General features: G+C 35.2%; 1 protein-coding gene across 12 annotated transcripts in view; it reads right to left on the bottom strand.

Annotated features, from left to right (window-relative positions):
- The window catches only part of LOC140063974 (voltage-gated potassium channel KCNC1-like), a 91,213-nt gene that overhangs the window by 11,316 nt on the left and 58,189 nt on the right, over positions 1-21,708 (bottom strand). For 2 of the 12 annotated variants that reach the window (XR_011847672.1, XM_072110321.1), the window contains 2 exons: positions 19,443-19,488; positions 15,301-15,438 (listed from right to left, as the gene is read on the bottom strand). The exons of 1 other annotated variant lie outside the window; for it this stretch is intronic. Coding sequence is in view for 4 of the 11 variants with exons in the window: in XM_072110321.1 (XP_071966422.1) it covers positions 19,472-19,488 (17 nt within the window). In the remaining 7 variants the exon portion in view is untranslated. Of the gene's footprint in view, positions 1-11,423; positions 19,489-21,708 lie in introns of those variants that run through there. 9 more of the 12 variants (XM_072110314.1, XM_072110315.1, XM_072110312.1 and 6 more) reach the window with 7 other exon arrangements.

Here is a 21,708-nt window from a genome sequence, read left to right as displayed (position 1 = left end):
ACCTGCCTCATTAGCATAAAGATTAAACTGAGAATATCTCAGAAATAGCTTAATAGTAAAGGTTTAGAAGCATGTAAATCATGGTGCATCGCTCTTCAACATGCTGCCAGTAGATTAGAACATTTGGTGGAGACAGTGAATTACCATATATACTTGAGTATAAGCCTATTTTTTCAGCACACAAAAAATGTGCTGAAACCCCAAACTCGGCTTATACTCGTGTAAAAAAAATATATCAAAACTCACCTTTCCAGCTTCCCCCGCTGCTGGCTATATATTGGGGCAGGGGGCTGGCTATATACTATGTGGCAGGGTCCGGCAGGCTATATACTGGGGAGGCTGTGACAATGCATTTCCCACCCTCGGCTTATACTCAAGTCAATAGGTTTTCCCAGGTTTTTTGGTAAAATTAGAGGCCTCAGCTTATACTTGGGTCGGCTTATACTCGAGTATATACAGTACCTTTAATTTGGTAGTAATAATAGTGTGTATATTGTATATCCTTTTAAATGTATGATAGTATTAACTTTTCAGCAAACTACTGGCCTTTGCATGGTCAGTTTAGAAAGTTGTGGACACAATGGTCCACATTTATAAAAACTAGTTCAGTCTTTACTATGTGCAGTTTGACTTGGAGTGTGCAGAGTGCAGCAGATTCATCAAAACAGGCGCACGTTTTTCACACTGCTCTGGTAGTGTGCACCATTTTTTTGATGCACTTTGATCATGCTGCAGAATTGTGGTGTAGACAGAATGGTGACACACGTCAGTAATAAATCTGGCGCAAACTCCAACTAAGCACTATGATGCCCCTTTAGGTGCACATTTTTTCTGTCTTGTCGGACACAGTGCAGCCATGACACAAAATTTGCGCTGACACTTTATAAATACATGTGCAAGCAGTTTACATGTTCTTTTCAGTGCAAAGTCAGACAGAAAACTGGCGCCAAAAGACAACACAGACACAATAGGTAAAGGTTTCAATTAAAAAAAGAAAAGTTTATTTCATGCTGTAACTCCCTGCATGTCAATTTCATGCACACGTTTCCTGCAATTCTAAACTTCAACATTTGTATTCAGATGACATACAAATAACAGGAAGAACAAGCCTTGCAGAAATAAACATGGTACATTGGGACAGAAAATGAAAAGCGCTTAATCCCAGGAGCAGTCCATCTCCCAGCCCTCAAACCAAAGCAAAACATAGACTTCATTGAAGAAATGCAGAAATCAACATTTTTACATTGGGCAATTTACACAATTGTATCAAATCCATTAAACCCATGAGGTATTAAATTTAACTTCTGTCACCGCTTTCTGCAATGTGTAACTGAGAGAGGTAAAAATCGAGGTTCTGAGATGTCAATTAGCACCATCTATATAAGGAAAAATAAATCTTAAATACTGTATATGTGAGGAGATCAGAAGTGACAATACTGGTTATGGGTAGTGTTGCTTCATTTTATAACATACCAGTTCTGTATCTGTTGGCATCCCAATCTTTTTGTTGGATTTATGCTGTGGTTAGGGGTGACAGCAGACTACAGTCTTGGATAAACAGATAAAAGGGTAATTTAAATTTATTTTACAGTAATGTTTGGGGGAACCAAAAAACTGTGATAGTTTTCTACTTTACTAATCCCAGAAATATTCTATGCTATATGTTATCAAATACACTTAGCTGCTACTTATTGTTAAGTCTACCCATGTAGATCTAAACAAATGTTATACAATAAAGTAGAGAACTTATTGTAGACCATGAAGTTTATCATGTTAAATTTTTCATTCATAAAATAGGCCTTTATTTGCTGTGATAGTGCAGAGTTCAGCTGGCACCATGGCCTATATCTGAAGTGTGGACTAGGTGAGAAACATTTTTATCTTATCTTTTATCATTTCTGAAACTTTAGTAGCGATTGAGTTCTTCAGTCATGTTTCAAACATTGAAGCCAATTCCATCTTTCAAACTTTCTTGGGAGGACATGTAATTTTTTGTAGTTAGATACTTTGGTCCTTGTTTGACAACTTTCTCAAATCTTTAATAATAAAGTGAAGGGCTGGACTGAAATGAAGGGACAAAGAACCAGAAGATGTCCCTGAACCATAGGTATCATTGAAACGTCTTTCCACATATTGCCAGCTTTACTAAGGATAAAAAATATTTCTAAACAACTAAAAAAATATTTATCATGGAAAATGTCTTAAAATGTTTCTTCAAAAAACATATGTTGAAATGAAAGAAAATTCTCCAAATACACGTGTTCACAACAGGCTTGGGCTGTGTTTAGTAAGGTTACCTCTCTACCATCACACATGTTTCAATCTGTCAACAGAAGTTGGGTTTCTAAGTGTTTGCAGATAAGCAAAGTTCAAAATAAGGGGCAAAGATTTGTTGAAGTGAGATAAAACATGCCCAGCTGGTCTCTTGTCCCTGACAAGAATAAAGCATCAGCGTTCATACAGAATAGACAACATACCCCCACCCTCCATACCCACCCCAAGCTTGGTTTAGCCCTTGCAGCTCCTGTACCAAAATATGGAACAGCAAAGTATCATAGTCATGTGACATTTGCAAGCACATCTCCTGCTATTGTCGATAATTCAAATGTAACATGTTAAAACACCCGGGGTATAAAATACATTAATGAACTTGTCGAATGGTGTTGAAGTCTGCATTGTATGTACAAGATTTGTTCAGAAAAAACTGTCATTTACTGTAGATTCCTGGTAACCTTTCCTCCCTGCAGTTACTACACTGCCACTGCATTATCACTTTATTATTGAAATCACCTGCATCCCAATGGGCATATTTTTGTAACAGATAAGAAACATTACAGGTTAAGGCTAACTAAGAATGGTGCTGCCTACTACATAAACTTAGCACAAGTCTTGAATGGCAGGCAGTCAATAGCAAATGACAAAATGACAGTTCTAAAATAACTAACAATGATACTTCTGAATGTGCTCACCCATACATAGTACATTGTATAGAAAATAGTTTTATTATTTGCACATACACTTTGAAAATAGTTGTATTTTTCATAATCACATTATGAGTTTTCATAAAAAAGCATCAATTCTGTTAATAATAGCAGTTCCATAACTGGTAGTGCACTGAGTTTCAAACCTCATTGTACTCATCCCGAGAAGAGTTGTATTTGTTGGCATGATAAACTCAGAGCACATTTACAGTAAAATGACAAAAAATTACACAGAAAGTGGAATTGACCTCTACTCTTCCCACTCGGCCAACCAGTTGGATGTCTTGCTAAATCAGCTGTAGGCAATGGCAATGCTCCAAGCTGTAAATTCAGAATGGCACATTCTCATTCTCGAAAGACCTAGTTTGCAACATGGAGTATCTTGCCATGCCCTTCCTTTATAAATATATGTTCTTAGAGATTATCTGGAATTTTGAGGTCTACATTAGACCAAAGTAGACAATCCCTTACTTTAGTGTAAGGGTTGCAAAAAGTTATTTTTTGTGATATTGACTAAGCAAGCCATACCACCATGTCCAATTTATATGTCACGCAAAATTGCGATAACATATAACAAAAAAAAAAATCCAAACTGGTCACCCTGTAAGAGGTAGCAGGAGAGCTATGGAATGATGATACCTGGGAGATCCTATCAACATTAAAAAGGCATCAGCTATTAGTTTTAGAGGCCTGTACATGCACATATTTGACATACCCCCTGTGCTTGCCCCTCAGCCATAATTTCTAAGAAAATGAAGAAATATTTAGCCTTGTGATATGTCATCAAACACTGTATTGCATATCAATAACCTATTGCTACTGTATCAGTCAACTCTTTTTTAATTTACCATAGTCAGTGCATCCCATATAAAGTAGTAGGAAGGATCAAATATAAAGTAATAAGCTTGCAAAATGCATAGGAGAAGACATGCAGCATGAGCAGGGTGATTTTTACAGAATTTTCCCTGTGGAGGTAAAAATTATTAAAAAGAAAAATTGGGAGTCACATATACAAAATTGAGCTGCTGTTGCACTCATTGGTCAGTTTCCATTAGTTTACAACAAGAGCTGGAAAATGGAGGAAAGCATTTCAATTGCATCACAGCTTTTTTCTATTTTTCTTTATTTGTTATTTATTGTTATACACGACCCCCATATTTTGATAAGTTAATCAGAACATGTAAAACATACAAATGTTTGAACAAGTCCTCCATGGAGGATGACCTGAGAGGTTTAAAAAAAATATGACTATTATATAAATTTACCACTCCCTCCCCCCTTGATTCTTATATTCTGTCAGCTAATAATGAATAATACATTTATCTGTTGAAATATTGTTTTATACAACTTGGATATCTCTAGTTGCACATAACAATTTTTTATCTTCAAAAATTATCTTTTTCAAAGAATTCGTAGAAATGGAAATATAAAAAAGAAAAGTATGGACATTTTGAAATTACATTTTAGATTTACAATTTTTAATTATATATATTTCACTATCACTATATGTGTCTTTAACGGGTTCCTATGAGTTCCCTTTATGCTCAGTTTCTGAATATTAAAATAAATTCTGCACAGAAGTGTACCTGCCACACTGGCTATTTTTTTCCTTTTTTTTACCTTCCTGTATTTTTGGTTCATTTCCTCTGCACCTCCTATCTTTTTCCAAAGTTTGTAATGCATCTCATCAAAGAATAGCAGAAAAATATTTTTTTCTTCTGATGGAATCCAGTCCCTTAAATATGACCGTGTATATGCTTATAAGATCCTTTGCTACTTTGCTACATAGATAACTGCTTATATGTGGTTCCTCAATAAATCAAATGGATCAAAATTTTGGTATCATACAAGTGGGGTCCTCAATAAGAGTGGCTCTCCAGTTGTTGAGGAACTATGACTCCTGACCCTTGGGCATTCTTAAAGTCATTGTTTTGCAACAGTTGGAGAGCCAAACATTGCTTTATGACATTAGCTACACATACTGCAGAGTGACACATACCTGCAAGAAACACAAAATGGAAAATCCCATTACAAGCATTTTTCAGGCTCAGTCACACATGATAAATCTCAGGCATTACCCAATGTCACCTGAGGTCCACCACACAAATCATTGCTCAATTGGTGAAATATTCTATTGCTAGTGAAAAAATGCTACATAGTTTTGTTTGAGGCGTCATATTGCTGTCTCTCTTTAAAGACCAATGGCATGAAATAAAAACCTTTATTTTCTGTAATGGTTATGATTTTATGAGTAGTACAGAATGGATTGTGAACACTAAAGAGTGTACAATTGAGCAGGATATATACAATGTTGTCCAGTGTTCATATGTGCCTTATAACCTATTGTGGAGCTTTTGACTCCTGTATCCCATAACAAACAAAGTATTTGATTCTTTGTTAAATGACTGCTTACATATCTGACCTGATTGAAGCTATTTATTTATCAATAGGTTAATTCTCTTCAATGGAAATATTCATACTGGTTGCTCAAATATCATTTTCTGATAGAATGGAACATAATTAGAGGACCCATGAACCAGATTCTGTAAGTATCTAGTATGGGTACTGTAATTATCTGGCATATTTAAATGGCTCATTTTGACTGAAACCCTGTGGACCAGATTTACTATTAGTGAGGCAAATTGTGCAGCAGGCAACACATACATGAAGACGAGATCTTGACAGGAATGTGTTGAATGGGGCGAATGTGCACCAGAACACCCACTTATGTGGACAGTATTGTGTCGCAGTGTACATAGTGCATAGTACAGCCATGACTCAATGCTGTCGGAAACGCATCATAAATACATGTGCAAGAAGACCAACAGACAACTGGTGAAGCCAGTTAATAAATCTGGACCTGTATCTTTTTCTATGGGCAAATAACACAATACTTGATAAATTTTGAATGGTGTTCCCTATGTTATTCCAAATAGCTTTAGCAATTTCATTGAGATGGCTAGGGGAAGTATCACCTGGCTCTCACTACTATGGGGGACTTTATTGTGGAAAAAATATGATTCATAATATTTTAGATGTGAAAGTAATCTTTGAGGATTACTCTTTGCAGCAATTTTACATTAATACTAATACTCGTACAATTAATACTCAGAGATCAAAGTGTGCAAAATGTGCAAATGTATTTTTGTTGAGTCTCCAAAGCAAAATTCTACCTATTGCTTCAGCTCCTAGAAGAAAGCCATTCCCTCTGCAATCATCATCCTAAGATGGGACAGAAGTGTAACCTCTCTAATTTGTATGGCAGTACTTCATTAAGGAATTAGTCATAGTAAATAATAGTTTCATAACAATGATGGCTTCCAGAAGGCTGCATTCTATGGATATTGGTGCATTGAACAAAATGGCTGCTAGAATTGTATATCAATTTAATTATTAGAAAAACTTCAAGAAGTTATTTAAGTATTTGAGAACATCGGCTTATATGATATCTGCAATCTTTTGATGACAACATAAAAATGCGAAGTAAATTATCAATAAAAGTATTGTAATTCATTTTATTAAAATAAATCTATTAGTTCTTTTCTTTTAGGGTTTTTCAATATTACATTCTTTAGAATGCTGCTCGCCAATCTCTGCTAAAAATGATCACTGTTCCTCCATGATATCCAAAGGTATCTCCTAGAACACTCCATGCATATCTATCATATTTAACTGTCTTTCAACAAAACACCATTTTTGCAAATCTATGGCTGCCTGGAGACAAAAAATATTTAGAAGAATGACAATAAACCTACCAAAAAAACTATATGGCACACTGAGTAGCTGAAGATTGTGAGCCACGGAAAACACATACCATCACAACATCTATATACTTGTTAATGATGGCATGGAACAAAAAGATTTTGAAGCTCCCTCCCTCTAAGAATATATAATTTACCATCCACACATTGTCCATGTATAGCTAGTCATAATTTTGTAGGTGATATTGCAGTCAGCATTTTTCATTCTAACAAACTACAACTGGTCCAAGGACTTTAGCTACACATAACTTAGCTACTGTACTGCCAAAAGGTCACTTTATACCACCTCTCTTATTCACACAACAAGCTATATAGAATTTACATAGAACATATTGACAAACCTTTGCATACTTATGGAAATTTATACCTTCAACGGCAGCAATACACTGCCTTGTGTCTCCTGGAAAAGATTTGTCTGATCTTTCATCATTCTTTTAAGGCTCAGTGTTTTTACATGGAGACACATAATATCCTACCATATGGTACAGTATGGCATCCCATTTTCTGTTTGTCTTTATGTGATTTTAGAGAGCATATGGCAGCATACTGGAGAGGAGTAGGGGTGAGCATTGTTCACCCCTACCCTCTCCATAGGGATGCACAGTGCACCGCAGTACGTATGGGAAACGATAGAGCATGTGTGTGCGCACCGTACTGTAACCGGGCACGATAGCTGTATATGGGGTCGTATATCAGTATATACATGTCCCCACAATGGCTATGTGAAAGCAGAAGGCTGCATTTACGTGAACATATGTCCACCGGGCCGTAGCTGGGTGGACATACCTCCGGCGCCAGGAGCGTTGACCCCTACCCTCTCAATAGAGATACACGGCCCCGAAACACGGTCATGTCTTATCTTTTTCCCATGTACAGAGCGGTACGGTGCTGCACGTGTGCAACATTGTACCGCACAGTGCACCCATTGCATATGCGACCATATATACGTAGCTCAACGATCGTGTGAATGCAGCCTAAAAATGAGGAGTTAAAGTATGTTTTTTACAGAGCAGTTACATGCTATGTTTTTGTGACCTTAGTGTGAGAAAGTTAAAATGTAATTGTTAAAATGTGATTTTCCTCCTCAAAAATATGTTACATGAAATAATATCATTAGACATTTGGTCATGGGAGACCAACTTTATGCAATAATGAAGCATGTTTTCACATGACTCCTTCTCCTATTTCAGTTAATATTCCACTGGTCTCAAACATGATGCAGATTAGAACTCCTCACAAACAGGACCATATAAATCTAAAGTTTCATGTGGCTTACGTCATGTTAGAGTTCTCTTTTTTGAACACAGAAGAGCAGCCTTGTAGTAAAGGTTGAGCATTAGCATATAGTAGGAACACTAGCTATAAAACTTCAGCAGCTGGACAAAATGTGTTCAATGTGACTTGTGTATATGCTTGTACCTGTTCAATGACTTCCAGGTCACATTACATACAGCATAATAAGACTCACTTGCCAACCATTTTGTACCATTGTTGTGGCTATAAATACTGAGAGCTTATGCCGCTAAAGCATTATCTAACAATTGATAAAAAAGCATAATGGTTGTTTGCATGAGCAGTACCAATGTTAACATTGCTGGGGAAATGTATAAAGAAAAAAGTGAACATAGAGGAGTTGGCTATTACAGCCCATAAGGTATTTTCCAACCAGCCGGATTCTTACCATTCTGATTGGATTTCAGAGTTATCATGATTCATTACCTTGCTGTAAACATTCTCTTTTAATTGTACACTAGTATGTCTTTTTGGTAATATCTCCAAGAAACTGTAGGCACAACATCCTAAGCGACTAAATTTGGATAAGCTACAATTTGAGTAGATGTACAATAGAGGCAGCCCATGGGGCCAAGGGAGAGACAGTATCCTATCCACATTCACAGATTTTCTTAGGATCCAGGAGCCTGAAAACAAACCATGAAGAACATTTGATGCCAATTGTTCATTTGTAGATGCTCCTCCAAGGTCTGCTCCTATCATGTGACTCCTTTTAACATTTTTAACATTTTTGTTTGATAGACCCCCTATACAGACATATTTCATTTATTTAAACTTAGATGTAATATGCCAAAGTATAGGGCTCTAAGCAAAAATTCTGTAGAATAAATTTGATATTGTTCATATAGTTTTAGAATATATATGCTGTACATGCAGAGCAGAGGTACCGTATTCAGTTTCAGCTTGCAAGTATCACCAACAGGGTCATTTTCTCTCCTCTCCTCTTTTTTAAAAAGAGGTCAATGGAATATTGTTCTAGTTTTTGAAATGTTGCCCTCTTGGAAGACCCTGAGACTTAGGTCATCATAAGATCAGCATGTGATGTGCAGCTTCTTCTAATGCATGCATTTTGTTTTGTTAGGATTAATCATTGTGAACTGCTCAGCAATGACCACCAGTGATCACCGTTTTTTTCAAGAAGCTGAATGTGTAAATAAACTTTTAACCCAAGTTGCATAAATTGCAGTTGTTTTATGTAGATGATAATATTAAACTTTATAATATACTTTACTGAATTAAAATGTTTAGCAATGCGTATAAATTATCTTTCTCTGACATACTCATACTGAAAGCTAAAAGATAAGGAGAAGTAGTTTTTATGATTTAACTTCTTACAGCCACGGAATTGTCACTTCTCCTAAGAGGGCTGAAACATCAAGGAAAATATTCTCTGGGCATGGAAAGAGTTAATCTTTAGCCTGATGTTCCTAACTAAACACTGCTCACTACAGGAAAAATAAGGAGAAAATAGGAGAGCGAGAAGCTTTTTCTCTAATAAAGTATATTGTAAAGCTTACCATTATCAACTGCACTACTCATTTGAGAAAAAAATGTTTCAACCATTTAGTTATGCTTTTAATGAAAAGGGCTAATTGTTAAGCTACTGACAATCCATCGCCTGAATTGCAGTTAAGCCCACCAGGAGAGCCACATGTCAATACATGTAAACCACTCAACCTAAATATTTGTTGGTGGATTTAGCTTTTAACACATTTATCCAATAGTTGGATCTAGGCCGATCCAAACCAATGGAAAGTGGTCCTCTTGCTGAACAATCATTGCAATTTGTCGATGATGCAGACATTTTTCTTGTAGCCCCAGCCTTGTAATAAACACATTGAATCATCAAATATTGAGTGTCTTTCTTTACTTACTCAGGGAAGAAAGAAACCAAGAAAAATAAAATGAATCTTTAATATAATTTATCGTTTTTTCCACCATCTCGCAATGATCAATCGAGAACAAACAGTAAAAAAATGTGCAGAAACAGCCAGGAATATGTTTGCAAGCATGAAATCAATCTGGCCAGGAAGTCATAAAGTACATGCACATACAACACAAGATGCTCATTTCATGAAAGGAAGTTCATCACCGAGGGTCTCATTTTATACCCAGAAGCAGGAGAGATGACTACCTGATTTTGCATAGAATAAGTTGCATACAGAAAATACCTGTTATCTTTTACCCCCACCAAAATATATTTTTTATTGAATTATGTATCCCAATGAATACCATAGTTCCAGGTTATTCTATTCATAGGGTAACAACTCTGCCTGGTGAATAATGTTGTGCCAATTATACCAGTTTCTATTCATGTGAATAATATGTGTACTAAACTAAGAATCTATTTAGTCTTACTTATTTAGGCTTTTAGTTTCTAACCTGAACTAGGCAAAACGCGGACTAGGATTATGTGCAAATGCTTCTAGTTAACCCCCTCTTTGAATCCATTTTATTCATGGCATAATGGGTTTTATGTACCTTAAGTTTAGATCTACGTCTAGTTAGGATGATTTCCCCCTAACTTCAATCAAATACCCTACAGAAAGGGGAACTCAGAAATAATGTATTTAAACCTTTTTTACTTTATATTTCATATATATTAAAACTAACGCAGACATTAACTCGTTTTTACAAAAATTAAAATGATCCCAAGAATAGGGGAGACTTTAGCAGCCCATCTATAGCAAGCAGACATGGGCAAGGGGCAGACAGCAGCCATAGCAATAAGGTAATAATTTGTCTACTATTTTCTATAGAAAGAGATGTTCTTTGTCTGATGCACTGTTAAAAATGTAACACCGGCTTGCTATAGACGGGGTGCTAAAGTCTTCCCTATTCTTGGGGTCATTTTAATTTTTGTAAAAACAAGTTAATGTCTGCGTTAGTTTTAATATATATGAAATAAAAAGTAAAAATGTTTTAAATACATTATTTCTGAGTTCCCCTTTCTGTAGGGTATTTGTTTTAAGTTTAGATATGTTTACTTGCACTAGAAGACCACATATAAGGTGGGACCCACAAATGACCAACAAAGAATGCAGGAGATTTAAAACATGTCCTGAAATAATTTATAATGAACATATTGATATAGTATTATATGTATTATGTGAATTGGCACAAATAAAAAAATAAATTAATACAGAAACATAATAACAAAATAACTGATAAATAAATGAAGAAAAAACATATAATAATGTATTACAAGACTATTTTTTTTTACTTTGCTAAATATCCACAGCAAGAAAAAAAGGGTATATGCAGTAGATCTCACCAAATATGCAAAACATTTAATCTGTAATTAATACTTGCAGCCAAAATAGCCTGCTGTAGATTTGAAATCTGCCCCACAAATCAGTTTCTACTGTGTTTATTTTGTGATATGTGGGTGAAATTTAGCAAAATAACATCCACATTGCACGTATAGTAAAATGCTGCATTTATTCCGCATGCTCAGCATTTGTCCTTGGTATTAGATAACGTGCAGACAAACGTTTTCCCAAATTTTCCTTGGCGGATTTGCATCAGCCTGGCATACGTTTTCTATGGATCCTCATAAATTATACGGTTTTTTAAGTGATTTATGAAAAAAAAGTCTAGGATATGCTCTAAAGGATTGACCATTAAAATAATGGTCGTGGGAACTGATCCAAAAAAATTGAATTGCACTTAGTGCAGCTGTCTGCCTTCCATTCAAAAATGTGCATCTGCCCTTAGTGTTTAAAATCTTTTAAAAATCACAGTCACAATGATTAGTTATTTCCTATAGGCACCACAGTTTTTGCAGCAGTTTTATTCTGATGAAACATTATGACGTTATCATTGATATGAATAAATGTATTGATAGTAATGCTCCTATTTCTGTCAAAATAAGATCAGAAAAGTAAATGTTTGCTGATTCCACAGAATTCGCCTCAGTCCATCTTTCCTTCATAATCACCTTGGGGGTTAAAGAAATAATGGGGCTTTCGTCATTTTTTTCCATTCAGTGTGCACATGGGTTATTCTATTGTCATTGGCAGCAGAAAAGGACAGATTGTAAATATTTAATATATTCTAACAAACATATGATGCTGACTTATAAATAAATAACATTCAAGCAAAATAAAAAGTATATAAAACAGGTAAAAATGTAAAATAAATAATAATTATGTGCAGTTTTGATGTACCAGAAAGCTATAAATAATCAGCAAAGTAATTTAATTTATTCCTAGATTATACTGTATGATTGACAAATGTTTCTGACACCCACTTATACTCTGAAAGAATTTACATATTAAAACACAAATGTGCATGATGATGCAGCTAGAAGCAGCAAATGTAGAATTATTGTGAATCTGAATTGCAATTTAATCTAAATTGTCATTTATTGTATATTTATTCCTCTTGCGGGTTGTAACTGTGTTTCAGAAAATATCTAAATTTAGCAGGGAAGCATGGAAACGAGACTAAGTGTTGCTTGCAGGCATCACGTGAGGAGTACGGTTCACCTAATTAGTTTATATTTTTAGCCAAAGCCAGAAAGTTATCTGGAGCAAGAGAATGTCCTTTTACTGTGTGTCTTCATCTGCATTACCAGATGACACTGTAGGTTTGAACGAAATAAAAAAAAAAATATGGAAAGCTGCATCCCTGCAGATTCCGGAATAATAAAAAAAAAAATTAAGAAAACTATTTATGGTATGAAGACATTAAAGCTTTGAAATAAACTCTGCATACCATAAAAAAGTATGTCTCTCATTTTATACTAAAGTAAAAAAAAAAAATTAAAAATAAACAAATGAAATTTATTTATGTCAATTTAGGTCATCATTTCTCTACCAGTAGGCTGAATCCCTGGGATGCCCTTTATGTGACTCTCTAGTTTTTTGGACTGGCAACATATATTTCACAGCATTACTGGCACTATGATTTAATATTCATTGTGGCACCTTCTATTTGGGTTTAAAAAGGGCTCACAAAAGCTGGGGACCTCCAGTAGAAATCTTAAATAATATAGGATGAAAACAAGGGGCTTCATAAATAAGAAATGTTGCCAATAGCAACAATCATATCAAGGAACTTATTCCTGCCCTGGAGGTGAGGAGAAAATACCAATGATCTGACTGTATTATATCAACAACCCTCCAATTTTTGCCCGCGCTGGTTCTTGTGATCAAGAAGATCCAAATAGATTACAAAAATAATGTTACTGATATTTTCTTCTCTCCTTCTTCTGTCAATTGGGAAAAAGTAATAAAATTCAACCAACAGTGAACCAACTCCCTTTCATAGTCATCCTTTGTGAACAAGAAACAAAGGTTGAGAATTAAAATACGCATTGGAACCAGTAAATCATCATCATCGCCATCATCTCAACAAACATACATAAAGCACCAGGGACCCTGGTGCACTCTATTAGAAATGCATCTTAGAAGTATTACTTTGATTCAAAGAGCAGAGTATTCACACAGAAAAGCACCTTCTGAATACTCATCTCATGTAAAAGAGCCCCTTACATAGACCCCTCCAATTTATAGAATGTCTTTAAGGTACTCATCATTGAATGGCTGGCTAAATTTGTACATTTTCAGATTTTGCAGTCTGGAAGGAAAATATACCTTTTTTTTTGCATATAATATTAAATATCATCGTTACAGTATAACATGCAAACACATGCTGGCTAGGAAAATGCAACCTTTAAATAGTATTTTTGAACTTTTATGTTGTGTTGTATCTTTCCAGTTCCTTTTCCTTGTAGTGTTAAATTTCTTGTTGATGCATTAATGCACCCAGAGCAGAGACTGCCTTGCAAAAAGTCAGAGTGATCAACACATTCTTCTCATCAATCCAGTGCAATCCACTTGTATAGAATCAATTTAAAAAATAGAAGAATCCAGTTTGTTTTTTATTTTTCAGTTCCCTCTTTCTTCCACGTCTTCTTCTTCGTCGTTGCTGTTGATTTTTAGTCTGTGACCTTTATCCCAGAGGTTTTGGGAGTGAGCATTGATTTCCATCCCACATTGCATGAATTTTTGTATGATTTTTGCCATACTTTCCAGGTTTTATTATTATTTCATGACCTTGTATTTTCTGTAGCTGCAGTTTTGTGTTATTATTTCAGATATTTTTTGTCAAATATTATTATTATTATTATTATTGGTGTCAGAAGGAGACTGTTTACATGGGAGGAAATCAATTAATTCACAGTGACAGCTTCCGCCTGCATATATCGAACAAGGACAGGACTCTCCTTATAATTTTCTGTGTAAGGACAAGAAAAAAAAGGAGAAGGAGGAAGGAGACAGGAGGAGTGTAACAAAGGTAAACATAGTGGAAGGAAGGAGAAAGAGAAAGAAAGGAGAAGTGGACTCAGCTTTCTGACAAAAACAAAAACACCAGTCAACAGAGCCATGCACCAAAATGATTAGATAGCTATGAGAATGTCACCATGTTAAGGTACAATATATAGATATTTTAATTCATTAGGATTTTTGCTGAAAAGGTTGAGGAACATGCAGTCAGGCAGATTTGTTATTGCTTGCAACAGTAGATCATGCACAGAAGTAGTAAGGAGGTGTGAGGGTACCAAATTACATACACACACACACAAATCTATATATATATATATATATATATATATATATATATATATATACATATATATATATATTATGGCTCATAAAATCCTGAGTATGGTTGTGAGGAGTGATCAGGAAGCACAAAGCAGCTCCATAGGAATAAGATCAAGGTTTAATAAAAAGGAAACAAGGGAAAATTATTATGGATGATCCCCTCCCCCAGGAAAAATAAAAAGTTGATGTCATTCCATATTTGCCTTCATATTTCAAGAAGTTAATTCTTAAGAACAATAAATAGTTATCTATAATAAAAAAATGTTACCCTTATATCCCTCTCCACCCCAAAGAAACCTCCTTTGGCATGTGTCTCTGTAATGGAAAAGTATTTCCTACTCCAGAACATTGTCTTCCTGGAGCACAGCTATTTGATTCAGTAGGGGGAGTCATGAAAGTCTTTTAAAGTCTATTATATATTCCTCAGCAAAGTGCAAAATGTTTTTTTTTTTTGTTTTTTTCTTTTTCTTAAAGTAAAAGCCAAACTCGTTTTTTTTAAATATATCTGCATATAATCTATAATTTTCATCATTCTCTTAAAAAATAACAAAATTTGTTAAAGTCTCTGTCTCATTTTTGTTCTTTTGCCAGTGTTGTTGTTTTTGTAGTTACTACTAGTTAAGGTTCCCCTTATGAGTTGATTGAGTCCATGCTATAAGATGGAGGGAATAGGAGACCGCGGGCGTCTCACTGCTGATGGTGACCCAAATGGGGTAGAGATAGGAGACAGTCTGAGCGTATTTCCACTCATGCCAGCTATGCTGTTTAGACTCCGGGATTTTTCATAACCTTGATATCCATGAAATAAATAAAAAAAGAAAAAAAAAGATTATGAAGCGCATCTCATTTTGCCCAGATTCATGGACAGGGAAACTTTATATAATAAAAGCTAAAATTGTGGCTACCCAGAAATAAAACAAGCCTTATATATGTCCTTTTTCATGTTCACATGAAGTGCATTCATTCTCTGATCATTTTTAAAATATATGTGCATGGCCATGATTTTAATAATAGATTCATAATTTGATAAAAGAATAATTTAGTATATTGATCCTTTAATTTGTATAGAATTTATGTGCATTTAATTTGTGTCTGGTAGTCTTCACTTTTGGTTATCATACAATATAATGTGTATTGATTATTGTGGGCTGAGAAACAATATTTTAAAAAGACCATGATACCAAAGCTGTCCCAACTGCCTAGTCTAAGGAATAAACTAGTTTAAACTAGTTGAAAATATTTTTTCCTTACATTATTATAGTATACAATGTCAATTCTACCTAAATTCCACTTGATAATGTATCATTCAGCGATCAAAACAATATTCAGGCCTTATCATCTTAATTTATGCTAATTGTAAGCTCCATGTAATGAACCCAAAGGGGCATATTTATCAAGCTGTCTGAAAGTCAGAATATTTCTAGTTATCCATGGCAACCAATCACAGCTCCCCTTTGAAATATTCATGAGCATTGGTAAAATGAAAGCTGGGCTGTGATTGGTTGCCATTGGTAACTAGAAATATTCTGACTTTCAGACAGCTTGATAAATCTGCCCCTTTGTCTTTTTCACAATGGGTACATTGATTATTTGAACTTGTATGTACCTTGCACCACTTTTCTTCCCTGCAACCACTCTATGAAATATCTATACATCTTAGGTACATGAAAACTGGTTCAATCATGAATACCCTAGATGAGTGGTGGCAAACCTTTTTTACCCCTCAAGGCATCCTCGTGCAGTTCCAGGCACCCCAGGACTTGCTGCGTTCATCGCTACGTAAAGCAGCACATCCTTGGCTGTCTGAAACTGCTAGAGGACAGAGGAGGTGTGGACAGAGCTCGATTAAGATTGGAGAATCTGCTCCAGGCCCTGTATTTCTATTTGTTCAGGGGAGCCTGGAGGGAAGCAACAATGATAAACCAAATTTCACCTCCTTCTTTGTACCATATTGGTATTCTCAGGACGCTAATAAGATTAAAAGATGTGACAGAACAAGGACTAATAAGTTACTACTTAAATTGCTCAGTTGATACTTTGCGAAAAATAACCTTTTATAGTTGTAGTTTGGACACTGTCACTGACATTCTTTCTGGTGCAAACTGCTTGCACATGTGTATAAGAAATGTCCGCACCACAAATTTTTGCACTGTCTAAGACAGTTCTTTTGGTCTCACCTGTCTGTGTAGACTGAAACATTATCTGTAAGATCTGCATGATTTTTCAGAAATCTGTGCATGTAAACCCAGCTATAAGTTCTTCTGGTTTTCACCAGCCTTGACACTAGTATGTAGTGCATCACCTGATGTCCGCTCATTGTATTATCAGGAACCTTAAGGGATAATATTTGTGTGCTCCTGATAGGGAGGACAATATTAATTATTCTGGAAGCCCATCCTAAACACTTTCCTAATGAAAATCTTTCTTTTGCTGGTTCATACTGTTGTTGGTACTGGTGGAAGCAGGTGACTACACAATTTCTATACAGGTCTACTCGTATATACGACTTGGGCAAACAGTAGAAAAGCTGAATCCATACAAGTGACAAGCTGGCATCAATAAATACTTGTATTCACATGTATCGGGATTATTGCTCTTCTATTGCAATACTACGGGCACTTGTTTAGAAAATAAAAGGTGGAGTTAAGTGGACTTATTTTTATAGGTTCCATACAATGCCCCTACATTGCAGATTTGTATTGAGTGGCCTAGAAATGTTTTTTTTTCCTTAAGATTTAAGAAGTAAAGGATTATTCAAATTTGCACGATTGTTTTGCTGTAGATATCATTGGATATTTTTTGTAGATTTGTTGAAATGCACCTGAAATTGTAATGCTTTATATTTAAGACAATGAACTAAATTATATTATGGTCTTTCTTTTGCATGTGATGGGACATATATTTGGCTGTGATGCTTCTGAGCAGACACAGAATTTTCAAATTACAACAACAGCTCCAAGCACAAACATTTAAGGTAGCGACACAAGCAAGTTACAATATGACAATTTCACATAAATAAGATCACCTGGGCGACATGTTGAAAAGCTGGTGCAGAGCAGTAAACGTTATGTTGTAGCTTATAGCAGCCAGTCAGATATAAAATGGGATTTACAAAGTTCACCATTAGATCCTTATGGTTGCTACAGGTGACAACCAATACCTCTCTTGCATAAGCTTTCAGAAATGTACCACAGGAAACTACCGTAATCACAAAAAATATTTTTTTCTAAAGTGGCCTTTGGTTACATATGATATTATTTTTCTAAGTAGTTTTGTTTGAATTCAGTTTTTTAAGTTGGTCTTCCAATGTTAGGCTACAACTCCCAGGATGCTCTTACAGCTGCTGGCTGTGAAAACATAAAGGGAGTTGTAGTCACACCAATAACCATAACAAGTTAAAGACAATTGCCCTATCTTCAAGAACATTTCATTGGGTTGATCTGCTAAGATATTTTTGTATTTGTCATAAAATGCATAGCAATGGTTATTACATTTTTGCTGGAAGGCCTCGACGTAAATCATCGTTAAATGATCCATTGATCCATTTGATACAACCAAATACAATTCTCCTTTATTTGCTGTCAAAATAGCTACTGTCAGAAAATGACAGAAATGTAAAACTTTTAAGAATATTTTATATTGGTTCAGAGGTATAAGTCAACCTGGCAGCCTGAGAGCCACCAATGCATATTGAGCATGGTAGAAAGGTTGTAATTTAGGTACAGGCTAAGTTCAGGTGCCTTTCTATAAACCCAAGAACACAGCACTGCAAGAGCAACTCTCTCACTTTAGTGGGTGCTGTGTAATGCTTCATATTTTATCTTGGGGCACTTAACTACTGCTTCCAGATTCTCCTAGTTGCTTTAAGAACTAAGATCATAAAAATTGTCTTAGCAAACCAGTCCCACTGAATATATATACAATGTATTTGCTCACAATAACTACTTGAAGGACATACAGATGTCATATTAACTCTTAGATGGCTTTGTCAGTGGGCTTGCTAAAAGATCAGTGGTGATTAAAGTCACAAGGATGGGTTCTTCCAGCAACTGGAATCAATAGAGATAGCTGCAGTATCATTAAAGTCCTTAGACAAGAGTGGCACTGTTGTGGAGAAAATCAACCATGTGTTTTTAATCCCATTTCTCCTCTGCAAAGTGTTAATATGAATATTGGTTTAGCTCACAAAAATGACTACATTTGTGGTAAGTGGAAGCTAGTCAGATTTACAATGTAGAATTTGTAATACATTTGCTTAGCGCTACCTCAATAGACATTATAAAGCATGGAGGATAAGCAGGCATGCAGCAAACTAGCTGAGACTGACAGATAACAAACTCATACACACAAACACACAAGACATGGACGCAGCAGCAGGGGAATAGTTGAGGTTGATGGATCTTGATCACTTTACTGTGGACACATGCAACTTTCTCCTGCTAAGAGTTCCAGTGCTTTTTGCTTGTGTTAAATCTCAGTGATCCAATACTATCTATGATCATAAGATTTTGATCCTATGTACTATATATTCGGAAAACAATTATTGCATTCTATGTTTCCATATAGAGCATATGTCTAAACAGTGCTCATCGGTGGGTGCATCAGATTCTGCTATTTGTTGGTCAAGACCTAATAAGTATTTGGTTGCTGTACAGCAAAGAAAGAAAGCACAATTCTCACAGTAATGACATCTCCGCCAACCTTACCCACTACACTTATACAGTTTTAACAGGGGTACCACACCACTGTAAGCATGAATTACATTTGTACTGTAGTTAGTGGACCTGACTTGCCTCAAAGGTTAGCACTCAATAAATCAGCTTCAAGGTTTTACTAGAGCTAAGAGGGAACAAAATAAAACACACACACACATACACACATAAACAAAAAAAGATGGACTTAGTATCAGAATCTAAAGTAAAAAATCAGCTTGGGTCATCAAACAAATTATATTATGTTTATTTGTAAAGATTGTCATGTTGTAAAGTTTGGTTCACTTTTTTAATAGGCCAGATATAACACTGGCTCTACAGGATTAGAAAAACATGGCCCCCTTCCACTGCTAGGTTGGATCCATGGGTTGTGTCTAGTATTGCAGCTTGATTGAATGGCGCTGAGGAATAATACCACACACAAGCTGTGGACAAATGTGGCACAGGTTGTGTGTAGTATTATTCCTCAATGCAATATTTTTCTAGTCCTGCTCAACCACTTTAAACAGATATGGTTCTATCTAGAGAAAGCAGCCATTTTGTGGGCCTTACCAATATTCAAAGTAATGCAAGCTTCAATTTACATATTATAATATGGGCCCCTGCTGGTTCACAAACCACTGCTGGTCCCATGTCTGATAAAAAAAACAGGTCTTTTGGTGTTGACATTGATAAAACACATTTGGAATACATGGATCAGTGTCATGATCTACATCTCCATTGTAGATTATATGATATCCATTATATATTATTTATTATTTAGAAAAGGAGCTATTACTTCATGTGAGGAAAGAAGCATGACACATCTGTGTGCAGGTGTTAATGGTGTCATGCGACCATGGTAAAAATAGTCCAAGCCATGACTCTGATGCAGTGTTTACTTGCTACAGTACTAAATACTTATGATATCTCACGCTCCATACTAAAGTCATGAATCAATTAAAAAGTTTTCTGTAATATTTCCCCAATATGATCTGAATAAATTCAATATCTGTTTGATCTTGAGGAATCACATATGCCAGTTTTCTATGAAAGCACACTGTGATGTGTAAGAAAAATGTTTTGGACTTAATTAGCATAAAAGTAGCATGGAGGGGAAACCATCTACACCTTGTGGCAGGTCATCATTAACTTACATTGCCCAGTTCTTTAATTGGCAACATCACCCAGGATGACTCATTCTTTTGCTTTCAACTTGGGAAAAGTCATGGTGGCATTTGATCTTATATGGAAATATTTCCGGATTTTAACTAATTTTAAATATCTATCTATATTATTTACATATTTGAGGTTTTGTGTATTTTTTTTCAAACACAGTTAAATAATCTTCCCAGTCTTGGTGACTCAACAAGTTCATCTGGAAGTTGTGGCTCAGCAAGTGTTTTCTTAATTTAAATGAGTGAGTTGTAAACCTACTGTATTAAGTAAGGAGTAATCCTGAACATATATTGAAAGAGTATTAGGGTATGATAGCAAGATGCGGTCATGGTGGGGTCTCAGTTCAGTCATGATGCTGTAATGCTGTAGCTGAACCAGTGGATCATGAACGCACCACTACCACAATGTATAATCATACCCTCGTAGCTCACTGGAGAGAGTTCTACTTTCTGGATCAAATAAATTTTGGACATCAGTATAACATTAATAAGTTAGGAAATTAAGGGTGCAACTTTATCAGTATTGTATCAAAACTCCAATATTCTATATTAAAGAATCATAATAAAATTTTATACACAAAAACAGTAGCGGGAGAAATCCTATTTTTGGGGCAATGATATTTTCAGAAAGATGGTAATTTTAAGAATTTTGATTATTTTAAGAATGACTATACTTTATTATTATAGTTTAAATTTATTACTTTTCTTATTACGTATCCTTAAAAGTCTTGTAATAAAAAGAGTTTCACTGTTGTCTGCGTCTGTTAAAGCAACTGATTCATAAATTGGCTTTTTATAAAATAAATAAAAAACGTATATACCAGATTTTCCTCTTGTCAAAACACAGAAACTTTACTTTATAATTTTTAACAGGCAACCACAGGCATCATATTTTATGTGATTTTATACCAGCAGCTGGCTGATTGTACTTGTATTGCTAGGCATGAAGTACTGCTGTGTAACAGTGTCTAACTAAATTTAATTTATGTATTTTGTTCCTCTGGTTTTATTTAATAAATGGCAAATTAGTAGGCGCTCTAAGTAATTATGTACCTGGATTTTCTCAGCTCAGGGTTTCCAAGAAATTCCATGAAGTTAAAGTGTTTGTCACAGATTCCACACAAAAACATTGATATAAATTATAGGTGAAAGTGTCTAATTACTGGGGTTCGCAATGTTGTACCTACTAT

Source organism: Engystomops pustulosus, chromosome 6 (assembly GCF_040894005.1).
Source record: "Engystomops pustulosus chromosome 6, aEngPut4.maternal, whole genome shotgun sequence".
NCBI classification, from domain to species: domain Eukaryota; kingdom Metazoa; phylum Chordata; class Amphibia; order Anura; family Leptodactylidae; genus Engystomops; species Engystomops pustulosus.
Note: the sequence above shows the minus strand (reverse complement) of the source record. Positions and strands in the feature narration are given on the sequence as shown.